The sequence below is a fragment of the Eulemur rufifrons genome, chromosome 2, assembly GCF_041146395.1.
Source record: "Eulemur rufifrons isolate Redbay chromosome 2, OSU_ERuf_1, whole genome shotgun sequence".
NCBI lineage: Eukaryota > Metazoa > Chordata > Mammalia > Primates > Lemuridae > Eulemur > Eulemur rufifrons.
Genome location: NC_090984.1, coordinates 11,656,534 through 11,674,593, shown reverse-complemented (window position 1 = coordinate 11,674,593; position 18,060 = coordinate 11,656,534). Strand labels below are relative to the sequence as shown.

The following is an 18,060-nucleotide window of genomic DNA, read 5'->3' as shown; positions in this document are numbered from 1 at the left end:
CCAATGGTAGATCACATCTTACATGAATATAGCATGTTATTAAAACTAGGAAACCAACAGTAGTAGAATACAATGAACTACAGATTTTACTGGGATTTTATTGACTGACACCATTTAGTGGCCTGTTTTGCCCCTTTTTGTCATATATAAGCCTTTTCTCATGCTCACAATGTGACGATTAATGGCTGCTAATTATTTATGGATGAAACTTAGCAGGCAACTTCTTATTGTTGGGCGCTGTCATTCCCACCCAGAACAGTGAAATGAACATCCCAGTTACATATCTTTGTATCTCTAATGATTTTTTTCCCACCCACCCCCACCCTCTAATGATTTCTTTGAGAGAAATTCCTAAGATAAAAAATTTTTCATTAAGAGATGGGGTCTGGCTATGTTGCCCAGGCTGGACTCGAATTCCAGGGTTCAAGAGCTACTCCCACTTTGGCTTCTCAAGTAGCTGGGATTATAGGCACATGCCACCATGCCCAGTTGGGCATAAATATTTTTAAGTCTTTTTTTTTTTCTTTTGTAGATAAGATAGGGTCTCACTCTGTTGCCCAGGCTGGCCTTAAACTCCTGGGCTGGAGCGATCTTCCTGCCCCAGCCTCCCAAGTAGCTGGGACTACAGGCACATGCCACTGCAACCAGTGTGACATGAGAAACCGATGGCAGCTGACTTGCAGTGCTTGGGAGCCAGTGGCCACCTGACCCAGAAGCAGGATCAGATGTGGCTGGATCCTGAGGGGTTGGGCTCATTCATACTGATGCTCCAGAACATAACTTTCTTATTGCAGTAGAAATCCGTGCCAGAAACTAGAAACTAACTATTCCATTGATTTAAACACTGGTGAGGAATCAAGAAGTGGTTCTTAAAAGGGACAAAGGGACAGGTGATGAGGACTTCACCAGTTTGGGGAAGCGCACAATGCCAACCTCCCCTCCCCTACTGCCAGGGGTAACAGCAGTGCTGGGTGTCATGTGTTTAGGGTATGTCTTGACACACAGTTTTCTAAATGTTGATGTAGAACTGATTCCATTCAGAGCAAATATCCGGGATCCCATGTGTGTACCCAAAATGTCATCTTGCTGGACATTTCAGTGGGTGGCTTGCTATTAATATTTTATCCTCCACAATGTTCTAAAGATTGTTCCATGTTTGTTTAGTTAGATCTGTGTCACTTGAGAAACTTTGTGATATTCCAGTTACTGTCACTGCATAATAAATCACCCTGACAGCTTAGTGACTTAAAACCACAATAGGTTTATTACCTCTCATGGTGTCTGTGGGTCAGGAATGTGGGGAGGGCTCCGCTGGGCGGTTTGGGCTAAGGGTCTCTGAAGCGGTGGTGACAGCTGAGGGCTAGGGCTGGAGCAGGTGGGGGCCACCCAGCCATCTCTTTCACCTCACGTGGTGTTACAGCATGGGCTTGGTTGGGCTTCCTCACAAAATGGCAGCCTACAGGCCGCTGGTGATTCAAGGGTGTTCCAGCAGGCAAGGCGGAAGCTATGGAGCTTTGTGACCCACCCTTAGCAGTCACACAGTGCCAGTTCCATTGCACTCTGTTGGTTACCAGTGAGCCCAAGCCCAGTGAAACACAAGGGAAGGAAGAGTAGATTCCATGACTTGGTGGGGGAGTGGCCAGACTCTAGGAGAGCATGAGGGATGGGAGATAATGTGGCCCTCTGCCACATATGATGTCTTCTCCCAGTCCAGGCTGTGTCAGGGGGACTCCATGGCCTCCCATCATGCCCTGACCACCTGGCATTCCTGTCTTAATGTCCTGCTCACCCGTCTTCCAGAGAACTTCCATGCCTTCCCGAGGACACAGAGACCTGCCCCCCACTCCTCGCCCCACCACCCTTTCCAGGGGGCCATTTCGACCTTTCAGACCCAGGGCTCCTGCTCTAGACCCCAGAGCAGGCGCTACCCCTGAGGACTCTTGTGTTTCCCAGGCCTGGGTTCAGATCTGTGTGGCTCTAGGCAAGTGGCCTGACCTCTCTGAGCCCCACTGTGTCATCGGAAATGGGATTGAAGTCCCCCAGCCCTCAGCCTTGTGGGAGAAACTAGGGGGAAGGACGCTGAGCAGCAGTGCAGAGACAGACTGCAGGACCACCCAGATGGCCAGGTGGAGAGCCAAGGTCAGGAGGGGTGGTGGCCAGCAGTGTCACCAGGAATCCTGTCTGCTGGAGGGCCCTGGTTCGAAGCCACTGTCCACATGAGGATCAACCTGGTTCCAGGCCCTGAGGCCAAGGTCAATGTGGGAGAAGTGGGCCAGATGGGCCTGGAGCTCCACCCACTCCCCCAACCACAGCCCATGTGTCCCTGTGTCCCCCTGACAGCTGGCTTTGCACATACAGACACTCAGCTGAAAACGCTTTGTTGGGTCCCTTCATTTTCTGTTAAAAATTATTTTTGTTTTACCTGTTACGGTGGGAAATATAGAAATGCCTGACGAAAGCAGACACCTCCTAGTGGGCTCCGGGAGGTGCAGACAGTGGCCTAAGGTCACACAGCCTGGAAGGGGCAAGGCCAGGATTCAAACCCCCCACCACCGATGTGGCAGGAAGGTGAGCAGGGACGGAGGGCCAGGGCTGGTTGGGTGGCAAATGCTTCCTTTCTCTGTGACTCAGTCTGCTCATCTGGGAACTAGCGATAACCCTTTCGGGAGGCAGTGAGCTCACAACCACTTACCCCACCTGCTGACTCCATGAGCCCCCTTTCTCAGTGTGCCTCCTACCACAGGGCTCCCTCCTTCCCCAACAGAACCCACGACTTCGGCTGGGGCCACGGGCACAGGCTTCTCTTGCAGCTAGGTGTGGTCATTTGACTAAATTCTGGTTAACAGGCACATGAGAGAGTGATTGTCAGTTCCCTCCCTTTCTCCTGCCCCTTTATCTCCTTACTGACAGCTGGAATGTGGACTGGATAGATGGAGCCACTGCAGCCACCTCAGGCCATGAGGCAATTGGACATAGTGGTGGTGCACAGTGAAACCACGACAGAGCTGGTTTCTGATCCTGTGAGGCACCAACTCCAGACTCTGACATGAGAGACATGAAGTAATAATATCTCACATCTAATTTAAGTCAACAGTATCTTGGGTTTTGCTGCCATTTGTGAACAAATTATACCATCATACACATACTTTTGCCGTACTCAAGTTCCACGTGTACTTTTCTTCTGCCCTTGAGGGACTTGTTTTTAAATTGGCTGCATCCTGAATACGATGACATTATGGGTTTGGTGAGCTGATCATTAACGCGGCCTTCCAAAATGATGGAGCAGGGAATCTTGGCAACTCCTCTCCCTAAAAGCAACATTAAAGCTAACAGAGTTGTCTAAAGCAACCATTTCAGCACTCTAGGATGGATCAAAGGTATTCGTCAAATCAAGAAGCGTTTATTCAAGGCTGGGTGCGGTGGCTCATGCCTGTAATCCCAGCACTTTGGGAGGCTGAGGGAGGAGGATCACTTGAGCCCAGGAGTTCGAGGCTGTAGTTAGCTATGATTGCGCCACTGCACTCCAGCCTGGGCGACAGAGCGAGACCCCATCTCTCAAAAAAGAAATAAACAAATAAAAACAAATAAATAGGCTCAAAGGACTAAAGAAACCACATTTGAAGAATTAAGGTCAAACATGATGACAATAACTCAATAATAACAGATCTTTATGAGAGACAAAAATGACAGGGAAGAACCCAAGGTGATTTCTGGACATGGCAGCCCCCCGTGGCCCCCGAGTGCCCACCATGCCCAGTGCTCTCTGCACACGGCCCCAGGTGCTCGTGTGGCACCTGCCCATTTACATGACAGTCTCCCCTGACCTAGTCTTGGCTGGGGCAGGGAAGGGACCGACCACCCGGTCCCTGCACGACAGAGCCTGGCTGAGCAAATGCCGGAGACCTGCCGCAGCACACGGTCTTTCCCTCTGCTGGGGCCTCGGCATCCCACTCTGTGAAATGGGCCCCCGAGACCTGGTGCAGGTGGGGGGAGCCCCGGAAGGCAGGAATGAGTCCGCCGGCAGATGGAGTTTTGTTGTTGGTTTAATTTATTACTGTTTGACATCCAGTGACACTGACATAGCCCCGCCGGGCCCCCGGCGAGTCTGACCTGTCCGATAAAATACAGTACGAGGAGTGGACGGCTACACACATGCATCCACGGCTTCAACTACAGTGATTCCAAACTGCGGCTGCAAAAGGACTGCCAGGAAAGGAAAAGAAAAACAGGTATCGTGTGTTCCCCAACTCAGAATTCTCTCGCTCTCTCTTTAAAACAGTTAATGCTGTTACAGACGCTACTGAGGCCGGGACAGGGCCAGACAGACAGTCCTACATCTTCTCTGCCGTATAAATATGGAAGATTCTTGTTTGTTTATACAGTTTTACCCCAAGTCTGAAACTACACCTGCTGCTACCCGTTACTGCTAAGAGCTACACCGTCTCGGCTCTGGAACGAGGGCTCGGGGTCGAGACTGGAATGTCGGGGCTCAGTCTTCCTCGCTGCCACTTCCTGAGCGGTCCTGAGAGGGGACAAGAGGAGAGATGTGAGTCAGAGTCCCTTGCCAGGGGCCACACTTGTTTAATGAAGCCCCAACACAGGCGACAGGAGCCCTCTTGCCGTGGCTGCGCCCCACCGACTTCATTTTCCTCCTGAGGACTGGCGCCTGCGCCCACACGTGGCTCTTCTGGGACCTGGGGGTTGCCCTGGGCCTCCTGCTGTCCCATGCTGTGTGCCCGCCCTGGGCCCCTGACCTGTGGCTTCAACACCACCTTGGCTCTTTCTGGCCATGAAAGATCTTTGCTCTTCCATTTAAATTTTTTTTTTTTTAAAGACAGAGTTTTGCTCTGTCACCCAGGCTGGAGTGCAGTGGTCCGATCACACCTTACTGTAGCCTCCAACTCACGTGATCCTCCTGCCTCAGTCTCCCAAGTAGCTGGGACGACAGGCGCATACCAGCACACCCGGCTTGTTTTCATTTTTGTTTTGAACCCCCTGGTGCTGTCTGGATGTGGTCCCTCCAATGTGGCCTGTGCAGGAGAGCAGTGGCCTAGGGCACGGTGTGTGTCATCTGGGTGCGAGGACACCAGCAAGGGGATGGGGACTGTCTGGCATGTCTCCCACCCCCTGCCCTCTACAAAGACCCGGCCCTCCTGCCTGGGCACAGGAGTCCTGGTGTCCTGGGTGGTGGCAGGGACAGGGCTGCCCTGCTGGCTGTGGCCAGAGGCCTTGCATGTCCCCGTCCAGCACCCAGACGCCCACTGGCTCTAAGGGTGCCAGCTCCAGGGTCACACAGACTTGGGCTCGAGTGGCAGCTCTGTGAGGTACTGGCTGTGTGAGCCAGGGCAAGCCACATGAGGCCAAGCCTCAGTTTCCCCCGCTGCCACTCACAGGGGCCTCACCTCTTCCTGCTCCTCCTCGCTGTCATCATCGCTCACGACCGGCTTAGCCCGGGACCCTCGGCTCGGCCGCCGCCGGCCCCCCTTCAGCCGGTCCTGTGCCTTCTCCTTCCGGCCCAGCTTGATCTTCACTTTGACGGAGCGCGCTGGAGGGCCGGGACGAGGGGGACAGAAACGTGAGCTCTGGAACCACAGCGCCCCCACGTTGGGGGCCTAGGAGTCCCTCGGGTGGGCATGAACCCCAACTCCCAACCCTCACCCTGCCCACTCACCCTCCCCAGGACTCACACTCAGACTCGGAGCCTTCCTCCTCGCCCTCCTCCTCCTCCTCGCTCTCCTCGCCTTCACTGTCATCCTCCTTCTCTATCTTCTGCCTCACGCTGGTGAAGACCGACTGCAGCACGATGGAGTCTTCATAGATCTGGGTGGAGACACGAGGGGCTCGAGGCGGTGGCCCGACCGCAGGGCTGCTCACCCGCCCGTCCCGCCCGGCACAGCCTCCTGAGACCTGGGCTTCAGCCCACCCGGGGCGGAGGGCCCTCTCCCAGGGCTGCATGGAGAGCACCAGGCTTCTGGAATGCTCTGGACCGCTGGGTTGGGACTGGCTGCAGGTACCTCCCTACCTTTTCGGAATCCCAGAGAACACCCATAGCATTTCCCCTAAACTTGTCAGAGCAAAATCCCCTTTCTGGAAGGCAATTGTCCCCGAACACACTGAGGAAAACTCCCTCAAGTCAAAGATGTGCGTGTGTCAATTTCATCACAGGAAAGGACACAACCACAGGACTGCTTTAAAAATCGCACCCTGCCTGGGGCATTTAAAATACAATTCCAGAACACACACCCGGATGCTTCCAGGGCCACTCGACCGAGGGGTCTGAGGCCACTTCCTCTACTGTGTCGTCTTTACTTGGTGCAATAAATGTGCATTGCTTCTGTAATCAGTAACACGTTCCAAGCGGCGGGAACGTTTTGTCAACTCATCAGAAGGGACCCACGGGCGTGCGGGTCCGCCCGGCTGTGGGGTCCCCGGGCCCAGCCCCGGTGGGCGTCTTACCAGGGAGCCCTCGAGGTTGAAGGTCTGCGCGTTCTGGCACAGCAACATGACGTCCTTCTCCAGGTCGCCGAGGCTGCGGTACTTGTGGTTGCGGATGCGCTCCTGAGGGGGCGGGAGGAGCGGGCCTTACTCAGGGCCCCGCCCTACCTGCCCCAGGTGCCCCGGGACCCTGCTGCTGCCTGTGAGGACGCGGCCACACCCCTGGCCTCCTCTGTATAAGCTCAAAGCCCAGCTCGCTGGGAATGACAATCGCTCATCTGAGGCCCAGGGCTGTGAGCACCCTCAAAGAGCCCCCGGTACCAGCTGCCTGCTGCCACCCTCACGGCACTCTCCCCCATCTGGGCTGCTGGGACCCCTACAGACACAAAGAGCCCCAAAAGCCCACGACTGGGACCCTAACCAGTGGCCTGAGGTCCCACCCAGGCAGTCCCCATCCTCCCCTCCTCACACCACGACTCTCGGATGGGGGTACCCGCACACGACGTGGGGTTACCTTTATCTTCTTGAAGTCCACAGGCTTGCGGATGAGCTCGTAGTACTCGGGCAGCTCCTTGCGTGAGGGCAGCTGGATGAACACCTCGCTGAGCTGCCGTCCACTGCTGCTGCAGGGCAGGACACAGCCAGCGTCACCCCCAGGCCCGGCTGCCCGCCCCGGGGAGCCCCGCCCCTGCCCAGCAGCCTGGCAGGACCCCTACTGTTTGAGGACACAGAGGAAAAGAAGTTTGAAGTTATTTCTCGCCCAAGTGCTCTCTTGTGGCTTCTGGGACGTCCCCAAGAGGCAACCACACGCCTGGGTGTGCTTAGCGGTGACTTATCTAAACTCCCCCTGCCCTGGAGGAAATGCGGTGTGTCCTTGGCACAGTGTCGAACATGCTCGAGCGCCCCACAGACTGTGGTTATTAAACAAGATGCGAAAGTGAGCCTGCTGGCAGCTGGAACATTCACACAGATGTTTCCAGGGAGAGATCCCACTTCCCACAAGTGTGCTGTGTGTCCTGTGACCTTCAGAGAATTTGATGAGACCCCGAGGACAGATGCCTCCTCGCAGGAGGCTAAAGGCAGGTGACAGTTGTCTTCTAGGCCTTTCCACTGAGAAGCACTTGTTCCCCCACAGGAGCAGAGACAGGAAGAGCCAGTGGCCATGAGATGCGACTGGGCCTCGAGCACCTGTCTCTTGGCTGCTATCAGGTCGTGTGGGGGAAGGGGTGGGCAGGACAGGAGCTGACCTTGCTTCTGGGGCTGGCGGCCCTGGAAGCCCCAGAGGAAGGGCCCAGCCAGGGGAACAGTCCCAAGGAGGGAGGGAAGGAGGGAGAGAGGAGGTGCCTGAATCACCGAACGGCCAACGGGAACCAACGGGGACGAAGGGAGAAAATAAATTTCACTTGTAGCTTCTCTTTCTGTCTTGGTCACCCTCATTCTGGCCTGAAGAACCAGTGTCCCCGGCTGGCCGGTCCAGGGGCCCTGCTGTAACAGGGGAGTCAAGTCCAATGTGGGCTTGGCCACACCCTGGTTATGGTCATCCGGGTCCTTCTGCCGAAAAGCTGCCACGTGGGCCTGGCTCCTTTTGGCTGCTCCACAATTGAGCTTTCCAGTGTCAGAACCTGGGGACAGCCAGCAGCGCCACACGCTGACCACAGTGCTGTCCCCACGTCGTCTTTTGTACTCACTGGCACACACAGCCTCACTTCTCAGAGATGGTCCATTGGTTTTCTTGGTGCTGCCGCTGAGCCGAGCCTGCTCAGGTCCCGACAGCCTTCTCTCAAGAAAATTCCAGAGGGGAGAGCAACCCACCTACCCCATCCCGCTGTCTGCCGTCCGTCTGGGGGTCCTGAGCACACCCCATTCTCATCTCTGTTTACTGTCCTCAAAGATGGCAGTGACGACAAGGTGGTTTCCCAGCTCTCACTGGAGGTTCCTGGTTCCCTGATGTCCTCCTCAAGGCCATGCACAGCTGGGATTCTGGGGGCCTTTTCCTCATTTGGGTGTTTCTGTGTCTCATGAAGGCCCTGACCCGGCCCCCAACACCGGAGCCTCCCAAGATGCAGACCCACAGAATCCTCCCCCTGGCAGCCATCATCTGGTTCATCCTACCCTCGAGCTGGGCCAGGCAACGGCCAGGCACACTTTCCCCGCCACAAACTCTGAAGCGAGTGCCAGTGTTACGCCAGTTGTTCCGAGGAAGGGAGCCAGATGGAAGTCCCAGCACACCCTGCCCGGCCAGGACAGGCTCTGCCTCTGCCTTCCCGGCCTTTCTGTCCCTGCCTGGGGTACATGGGTGCCTTGGTGTTATGCCCAGAAGTGCCACCTCCTGCTCTCCTGCCAGGATGTTTGTGGCCCCGTGTGTGGGTCCCCTGGTCCCAGGCACACAGGCTGCCCTTCTCTCGTGGGGAGCAGGCTGGGGGCTGGTTTGGCCACAGGCAATCGGAATTGGTAAACCCAGTTTACAGTGCAGAAAAGTGACAACACACAGCAAACGCTTACTGTCCTGCGTTGGGTAAGACCTGGAGCCTGGGAGAAAGACGTGACTCTCCTTTGCTCTGGAAACGTCAGTCCTGCGGCTCAGACAGAGCTGAGGCCTGCGTCCCTCCCTGTCCTAAGCCCGCATGTCCTGTTCTCCCCTCTATGACATTTCTCTAAGCAAAGAGCACCCTCCTCTGATGGCAACGTCACCTTACAGCTGACCCTAACGCACAGCAAAGGCTACATTTTACTCTCTGATCCAGGACACACAGACACAGGCACAAGCAGCAGAAGTTCCCCGATGCAAAAGTCTCTCTTACGAACTGCGACATGCTTTGCGATTTTCGATTCTGTTTCACTTTTTAGAAATGCCAGCTGTGATCCACTCAGTTCACTGTGTGGCCCACTAACGGTGCAGACCTCTGGGAGAATTATGTCCTTGAGGAATAAAGGCCCTCAGTCAGTGGTCTGAGGACCCTTCCCTGGTGCAGAGACGTGAGTGTGGACACACGTCGGGGAGGGACGGGGTACCAGGACCAAAAGGGACCTCTTGGGGAGCTGCTGCCATACGCCTTTAGTGGCCGTAGTGCTGAGATGCCCTCCTGAACCCTGGGGAGTCCCTGGAGAGGCCCCAGTGCCCGCCCCCGGGGGTGTTGCAGGTGAGGTGCCAAAAGCCTCCCTGGTCGTTCGCCGGCCTGCCACAGCTCTGAACTACAGGGGGACATATCACAGCCACCCCCTCATGAGGAATAAAACCCAGGGTCCTCCCTGAGATGGGCACCCCTAGCTCTTCCTCCCACGGCCACCTCAAGGCCCGAGAAAGGCCTGCTCCCCCAGGGAAAGCTGGCACCGCCCTCACCTCAGTGCAAAGGCCACCACCTCCTCCAGTTCTCTGACCCTCAGGGCCACACTCTAACGCCAAGGCATAAATCCGCAGAGACGATGACAGGCTCCTACGCTCTCCACTCAGTTCTAACCCCCCAAGGCCATCCTGGGCTCCGGCCCTGGCTGAGCTTGGCCGGTTCTTGAACGTGGTGTCACGGAATCACACAGGGGAGCCCCCTGCCTGGCCGGCCCCCTCCCTCATCGCTGTCCCTGCCGCCGAGTGCAGTAGGTGCTCCGTGGTGGGCACGTGCCAGCCAATGTGTCCAGCTCCTGCTGCCGCGCCGGGGCTGTGTCCGCGCTGGATGTTAGGAAGCTGCAGTCTGTGGACGCTCGTGCCCAAGTGTTTGGTATGCAGTTCTTTGGGGAACTGGTCCGGGAGGGGCAGTGCTCGGCTGTGGGAGACACCGAGTGGCCTGCGCTCCCGCAGACGAGCTGTCCTCTGCCTCACCGCCCGAGTCTCCACGGCTGTAACTCTCACTTCCTGCTGAGCAACGAGACCGACCACTGTTTCAAGCCTGTTGGGGGTTCACTGGCCTCCTCCACGCAGTGCCTGTTCCCATCCTTTGTTCACTTCCCCCGGGGAGTCCCTTGTCATTTATTGCAAACACCTCCCCTGTCCACAGCTTGTCTGTGTGTCCTTAACGGTGTCCTCTGATGAACGGATCTTTAGTTTTCCCTTAGTCCAATGTACCAATATCTCCTTTTACACCTGGTGCTTCTGTCCTGTTAAAGAAACCCTTGCCTACCCTCAGGTCTCTTAGGAGGGACTCTGTCTCCTTCCAGAAGCTTCGCTGTTTCCCCCTTTTCCATTATCAGCAGTGAGGCTGCTTGCCCGAGGAGCCGTCCTCCAGGGGCCTGGTCACTCGCTGCCCCACCAGTGGCATCCAGGACAAAGCCGGTGCACAGCAGGCGTAAGATCAACATTTGCCAAATGAAGGAGGAGATGGATGACGGTGGCTTAGGCTGGAAGTTTCAGGGTCACAGAGCAGGAGTTCACACCGGGTGTCACCACGGCAGCCTGAGGGACCTCACTGGACCACTCTGAGCAGTCCTTTACACACCACCCGTCCCAGCAAAGATCCAGCAGCAATGCCCAGGGGCCCCGCACGGAGCGCACGCCAGGGGCTCACGTCAGCCTCCTGCCTCTGGGAGACGCGCGCCGCAGGCACAGACCTGCCCGGAAATCCATCTCGGAGGGCTGCCGATGGCGGCAACAGGAGCAAAGGTGAAGGGTCCCAGAAGAATCCGAGGCCGTGCTGACCGGCCCGTGAAGCCAACTCACACACAAAGGGAGGAAGCGACCCCCGCGGCCCTAATGCCTCCCGGCTTGGTTTGGAAACAACACGACTATGACAACAACGTCACCGCTGCTACTACGCTGCCTCTACACGTCAATGCCTGGAGCAGGGATCCCCTCTACCTCACTGGCAACCCTGTCCCCGTCACTGGAAAGGGACATGATCTACAGCAGGGGATCAGCCCGACCAAGGCCCTGCCAGGAGCCCCCTCTCCCTCCCGAGTCTACCCCACTGAGAGTTTCTCACTGAACTTTGGTGGCGACAAGTTTGCCCATGTGGGTGGGGGACCTTCTCCTTGGTGCCCAAGCAGCCTTGGCGGGGACCTTTAACATTTAACCTGCCCACACAGTGACTGCCTCCCTGTGGCACGTGCCCAGTTCCATAGTAACTCGGGGGTTCTGGTGGGGACTGCCTGTCATCAAACCCTAATTCCCGCCCCCAGGGCAAGGCCAGTGACTCAGGCGGGACCAAGTCAGCCAATCAGAGCCCTTCCCCTGGACTTTCTACCAGGAGTGGGCAAAGCAGAGTCCTCTGTCCTCTCGGACTGTGAGGCCTTGAGGATGAAGCCCAGGGCCATGGTAGCCATGGCCGGACAAAACTGTATGGGGGAAGGGGAGAGGTGGCAGGAAGGCTCTGGTTCCAAAGAGTGAGTCTGCCAGGGGCTGCTGACAATCCCTCCACAGCCTCCAAGCCAAAATAATCCCTCCTCCCTTCTGCCTGAGTGGGTGTGAAGTACAGAGCTGAAAAGTCCCAACTGACCTGTCCCTTCAAGTATATAATTGGGTTTGTCCTTAAAACAAAATGACATGAGGAGAAGGAACAAAGAGAACTGTAAGAGACCAACAGCCCCTTGAAAAGGACAGGAGCCATCAGCCCCCAAGAGATATTCACCCGTATCTTCTTAACAGACTGAGGAACCAGATAGGTTATGAGAGCTGCCTGAGGACACACAGGAAGTTGTGGCAGGCAGGACTCGAGCACGTCTAAATCATTTCTTTCTATTTTTAGTAGAGACGGGGTCTCGCTATTGCTCAGGCTGGTCTCCAACTCCTGACCTCAAGCGATCCTCCCGCCTCGGCCTCCCAGAGTGCTAGGATTACAGGCGTGAGCCAGTGCACCTGGTCTTGCCTTCCTTTTAAAACAAATTTTTTTGAAGAGATGAAGTCTCACTCTGTTGCCCTGGCTAAAGTGCAGTGGTGTCACCATAGCTCACTGCAGTCTCTAACTCCTGGGCTCAAATGATCCTCCTGCCTCAGCCTCCCAAGTAGCTGGGACTACAGGCATGCACCACCACACACCATCACACCTGGCTAATTCTTCTATTGTTAGTAGAGACAGGGTCTCGCTATTGCTCAGGCTGGTCTTGAACTCCTGACCTCAAGCAATCCTCCCGCCTCGGCCTCCCAGAGTGCTAGGATAATAGGTGTGAGCCACCACACCTGGCCCAAACTTATTTTCTAGGTTCAATTTTTTCACACAGTACAAAGTCAAGTATTATCATGAGAGAAAAACAAGCCTCCACCTGCCGAGTGTCTACCCCTACGGGAGAGTGGATTGGATCTGTATCTGTGTGATGTAGGAAACACTCTGACTCATGCACGAGGACGACGAAATGAAACTCACTAGTGAACTGGGCAACGAAGATGGTCTGAAGCCGCCTCCCTCTGAGCTCAGCACAGGCTTCCAGTAAAGACACAGGCGGCGGGCGGGGCTGTGCTGCAGGCTATGATGCTGGAAGTTTCCAAAGTGCCAATATTTCTAATAAGCTGATGGATTCTAAGGAGACAAACACCACATCTGGGGGCATCTTTTCTTCTTATAGGTTTAATATACTTAAACAATAAAATCCAAATTCAAGTTTTAAGAAACCCTGATGCCTGTCCGTGTATCCCAAGTTCGGAACCCACTTAGTTTGATTTTGCCCTTGCTCTAGAGGTGGGACACCGAGCAGGGCGTAACGCTCGAGCTGGATTACAATCTGGGTGTGGCATCGACTGTGCTTCCACACAACAAAAACAGAGCGCCGAAACCAAAGGTATGCGGCAATGACAAGGACATTTCTCAGCACCGGGGAGGAGATGCCGATGAAAGGCAAAGCGAGCCCAGGCTCCCCCAGGTCACCGAGGCCAGAGGCAAGTGGAGTCAGTCACAAGGTCAAGGCCACCTTCTGCAGGAGTCGTGAAGGGCGGCTTGGGAAGCGTGCGGCGTGCTCTTCTGAATCAGGGTTAGTGTCCCTGTTGTCACTATGGCAGCTCCTGGAGTACTGAGGGGCTCTGAGTCAGAGGCTGCCTCAAGTCCCCCCAGAAGTGGCAGGATCCTGACACCAGGACACAAGGGGGTACAGGGACCCTCTGGAAACCAAAGGCCTGCAGGGGCACCGGGGCAGGGGGTGAGGAGCCAGATGCTCACCCCAGGCCTCCTGCTCCTGACTCCAGACACTCGTGCTTCAGTCTGTACCTGTCCTGGCCTAAGCTTTTACGTTAAACATGGACTTCTAATTTCAACGGTCCGACTATTCTAACCCAGCTGCCTGAGTTCTTTTTGCTGTGTGAATGTCTCCACCACAGGACTTCCACTGCTGTGTTGCAAGCTTGGAAACTGAGGCACAGTTTCCAGGTGTGGAACTCTGATCTCTATGACACTCAAGCCCCTATAGGGCCCACCCAGTGGGGCCCAGAGCCCTGGCGAGGCTCAGCCTGGGCAGTGTGGAGACGACATCATCTTTCTGAGCTGTCTGAGTGTAAACTGCAGACATCCTGCCCTGCAGCCCTGAAACTATCACCATGTGTCTCCTAACAACAGGGATGCTAATACGGCCTCAGCACAATCATCAAGTTCAGGTTCAACACCACTGACCCATGAACGCATGGTCTTTACTGCAGCAGCAGCTCTGGCCTGTGGCTGTGGCGGGTGAGCCAGCGGCCAGCGGGGCTTCCATGGGGCTTCTTCTGCCGCCTGTCTGCACAGGCAGTGCCGTCTAGCAGCTGTGCTTCTCTGAACCCTCCACAAACTCAACCGGGCCCGAGTGCCTCGGCCACCAGCTGCTGATTTCTTCCCAGGGACAAAGGCACCAACTGGCAGCACACACGGCCCCGGGACAAGTTCCAACCCGACCTAAAACTCCTACATGCAAATTAATTTCTTCACTCTGGTTTCAATTCTGGACAGGTTCCTCAATGTGGTTTGAGATTTCCGGGCCACGGGCAGGTTTGTGGTCTGGGGCCCCTGGAAGGCCCTTGGAGCTGGCATGGCCCCTCCAAGTCCCCCGGCCTCCTCAGGTCCTGGGATAACAACGCCCCCTGGTCTCCAGGCCTCTGCACATGCCGCCTCTCTGCCGGAGACACTCGTTCTTCCTCCTGTCCTGGCGGGCCCTGCTCGTTCTTCCTGCTCTGCTTATACGGCACTTCCTGCCCAGCCACCCGCTGCCCCTGCACCACCCAGGTCGGCGCCGCTCACATGGGCCCAGACCATGCTCCCAGCTTTTCCATGGTGGCCCCACAGCAGGAAGTACTTCTCACTGGGCCCCGTGCATACAATGGAAAGGGCTCAGGCTACAACGGGTGGGCACTATGACACTCCAGGGAATGTCACCCACACAGCAACAACAGGCCTTGGGAGGATGGGTACAGCGGCTGTGAATCTGAATGCAAAGCAAGGGCTTTCCAAACAAGACAACTGTATACATACGATGACACAAACACAAAGGTAATATCAAACACATGTCCACTGATAATAACATAACCTGTGGGTAGGCGAGGTGGCTCACGCCTGTAATCCCAGCACTTTGGGAGGCCAAGGCGGGAGGATCACTTAAGGCCAGCAGTTCGAGACCAGCCTGGGCAACACAGTGAGACCCCCATATCGCCACAAAAAATTTAAAAATTAGCTAGGCGTAGTGGAGTGAGCCTGTAGTACCAGTTACTCAGGAGGTTGAGGCAGGAGGATTGCTTGAGCCCAGGAGTTCGAGGCTGCAATGAGCTATGATTGCACCACAGCACTCCAGCCTGGGTGACAGAGCAAGACCCTGTCTCAAAAATAAAACCAAAACCCAAAAAAGCTGGAGGTGGGGGAAGGCAGAAAAATCTCAAAATAAACCATCTGAAAGAGATTCCAGTGATGGGAAGGGTGACCCTGCTTCTCCACAAGCGTCTGGCCCCGACACGGCAGCAGGTGCCTGGCAGAACCACTTCTCTCTTCTGGTGTCCCCCATCGAGGGACAATCTGGCTCCCACTTAGGGTCCCTGGGGACAGGAGTAGCAGCACACGGTCCTGCTTGGCGAGGCAGGCCTCTGACCCTTGATCCAAATGTCAGCAACATCTCCTAATCATTCTTTGGCGTCCATGAAGAACTTGGTTATTAACAATTCATCTTCTCTTTGGGCTCTGTGTTTGACTCAATTACAGAGCTCAATGAATTCTAGGGCTCTAGAAAGCAAATTTAAAAGAAAATCTAAAAAAAAAGATTTTTTTTTTTTACGTTTCACTTTCTCTTCTGGAAAGAACTATTTAAAGCTGAGATAAAAAGTGAACCATTATGCTATGTGTCATTTTATTACATTCAAGCTCCTTCTGGTGTGGCGCGGCTGAGCCAGGCTGAGGGGCCGGGCATGACTCGTGAGCGCCACCTGCCGTGGCAGTCGGTCGTTTGGAACTTTCCAGGTATCTGACACAGGTGTAAAGAATGTAACTCTGTCCCAAATGCAGTCTGGCCTTGGGCTCCAGGGAGGTGATCTCTAAACCCCTGAAATGTCGTATCTGACAAGGTATCTTTGTTTACCTGGAGACCTTGGGGCCAGAGAGTCTAAGGAGGTGATTCGGGGCAGAGATGGGGGCTTTGTGTCATGCAGTTTCATCTAGGCCTGCAGAGGGGCTGGAGACACAGTGACCAAGTTCCAGTAAAAACTGGACACCAGGGCTTCTATGCTGGCGGTGCTGTGTACGGTCTCAAAGTTGTCAGGGAAAGTCGGCTCTGTCTGCAACTCCACGGGGAGGGAACAAACGGAAGCTGTGCCCCAGAAATGTGCTGGGCGCTGCCCTGGCCATGTCGTCCCTCGGCTGAGTTTAATCTTTAGTCCTTCACTGTAATAAACTGGAACCAAGAGAGTGATGGCTTCCAGTGAGTTCCAGAATCCTAGAGAATTACTGAAGCGGAGGGTGTGTCTTGTGGACTGTTCCCGAACCTTATACCAGGTTGTATCGTGTTGTTTTCCTTAGTTTCCCATTCAGCGAAGAATGTCAGAAATATCCATCTCATATGCCAATCTTGTATCCAAACATCAACTACGAAATGATTTGGCAAATGAGGCAGCTTTCCGATCAGAGAAACGTGACTATCATTCCTGAGCTGATGTGTCCTGCTTGGTCTCTTGTGCGACCACCAGCCAACCATGCTGCAGTGAGTGAGTAGATGCAGCTGCCTCAACTGTGAACGTTTGTTCAGTCTAACGGACAGCTCCCAGGTCTGTGAACTCATCCACCAGAAGAACATGACGTGAGGTTGTTTGGTTTGTTTTTTAGAGACAGAGTCTCACTCTGTTGCTCAGACTGGAATGCAGTGGCGTGATCCTAGCTCCCTGTAACCTCAAACTCTTGGCCTCAAGTGACCCTCCTGCCTCAGCCTCCCAAAGTGCTGGGATTACAGGCATGAGCCACTGTATCCAGCCTTTTTCTTTTTTTAAACTGAGGTATAATGCAATATAGGAAAGCACACATATATCAAGTGTGTACACCTTGGTGATGTTTTCATGCACACACCCAGATCTGCAGAGAGAATACTCCCAGTTTTCCAGAAGGCCCCTCACACAGCTTTCCTGTTAATTCCCCATCTGAGGTAACGACTGTTGGACACCCCCCACTGTGGGTCAGCTTCTGACCCTCATGTAACTCAAAGCAGGCGCCCTTTAGCGTCGGGCTTCCTTCACTCAGCAAAACCTAGGATTCTTCCAGGTAGCAGTGGTACGTCTGTTTCCACGGCGATCAGAATTCCCCTTGTGTGACTGGGCCACTGTTAATCCATTCCCCTGCAGACGGACACTGGGCTGACTGCTGTTTTGGGAGATTAGGACCAAAATTGCTATAGGCGTGTTTGTACATGTGGACACACGCACTCAGCTCTCCTGGTGACACAACAAGGGCCGCGGTCACTAAGTCAGAGGGTATGCGTAGGCTGAGCTTTCGAAGATACTGCCAGAGAGCTGTGCCCTCATGCAAGCGGGGAGTAAGGTCTGCCTGCTCCACGTCCTCAGCGACACGTAAAGGCATCTTGGCCATCTTGGTGAGAGTGTGGGGCATCTCACTCCCATTTTCATGTGCATTTCCTTGATGTTAGATGGCAACGCAATGACCATGAGCACCTTTCCCCATGCTGTTTGGTCATCAGATGTCCTCTCTAGGGAGGTGTCTGTCCCTGCCTTTTGTGCATCTTTAAACTGGGCTGTCTTTTCCCAATCTCTGATAGCAGTTGCCAGCGTCTTCCAGAGGGTGTACTGTGACAGATGACCAGATGTGCATAATTTCACTGAAGTCTAATTCAGCAATCGTTACTGGTCAGTGGTTTTGGGGTCCTACTGAAGAAATTTATGCCTACTCCAAGGCCACGAAAACTTTCTCCCACGCTTTCTTCTAAAGCACGGTTTCATGTTTCACGTGTTTATATCGATAATCCATTTAAAATGAACAGATGAGCATGGTGTGAAGTGGGGTCAAGGCCCACTGTCTCCACATGGGTATCCACAAGGTCAGCAGGACTTACCGACAAGCCCATCCCTTCCCCACTGGCCTTGAGGGGTCTTATTCCTTTTGGTAATTTTCAGTTTCCCTTGCAAGCATATTATTAGAAATAAAACATGGGGGTCTGTCATTGTCATTAGATTTTTAAAAATTCCTTCTTTAATGTAATTTTGGTTTTAGAGATTGGGTCTTGCTCTGTCACCCAGGCTGGAGTGCAGTGGCATCATCGTAG

The 18,060-nt window shown here is 54.6% G+C and overlaps 1 protein-coding gene across 7 annotated transcripts in view; it reads right to left on the bottom strand.

The window, feature by feature from the left end:
* Positions 1-3,743: 3,743 nt before the first annotated feature.
* Positions 3,744-18,060, bottom strand: part of SMARCA4 (SWI/SNF related BAF chromatin remodeling complex subunit ATPase 4) — an 81,967-nt gene continuing 67,650 nt past the window's right edge. For 4 of the 7 annotated variants that reach the window (XM_069478513.1, XM_069478488.1, XM_069478472.1 and 1 more), the window contains 5 exons: positions 6,950-7,058; positions 6,457-6,558; positions 5,688-5,820; positions 5,403-5,545; positions 3,744-4,522 (listed from right to left, as the gene is read on the bottom strand). In XM_069478513.1, coding sequence (XP_069334614.1) covers positions 4,490-4,522; positions 5,403-5,545; positions 5,688-5,820; positions 6,457-6,558; positions 6,950-7,058 — 520 coding nt within the window. In that variant the 3' untranslated portion in view covers positions 3,744-4,489. The remainder of the gene's footprint in view (positions 4,523-5,402; positions 5,546-5,687; positions 5,821-6,456; positions 6,559-6,949; positions 7,059-18,060) is intronic. The other 3 variants (XM_069478480.1, XM_069478520.1, XM_069478506.1) reach the window with 1 other exon arrangement.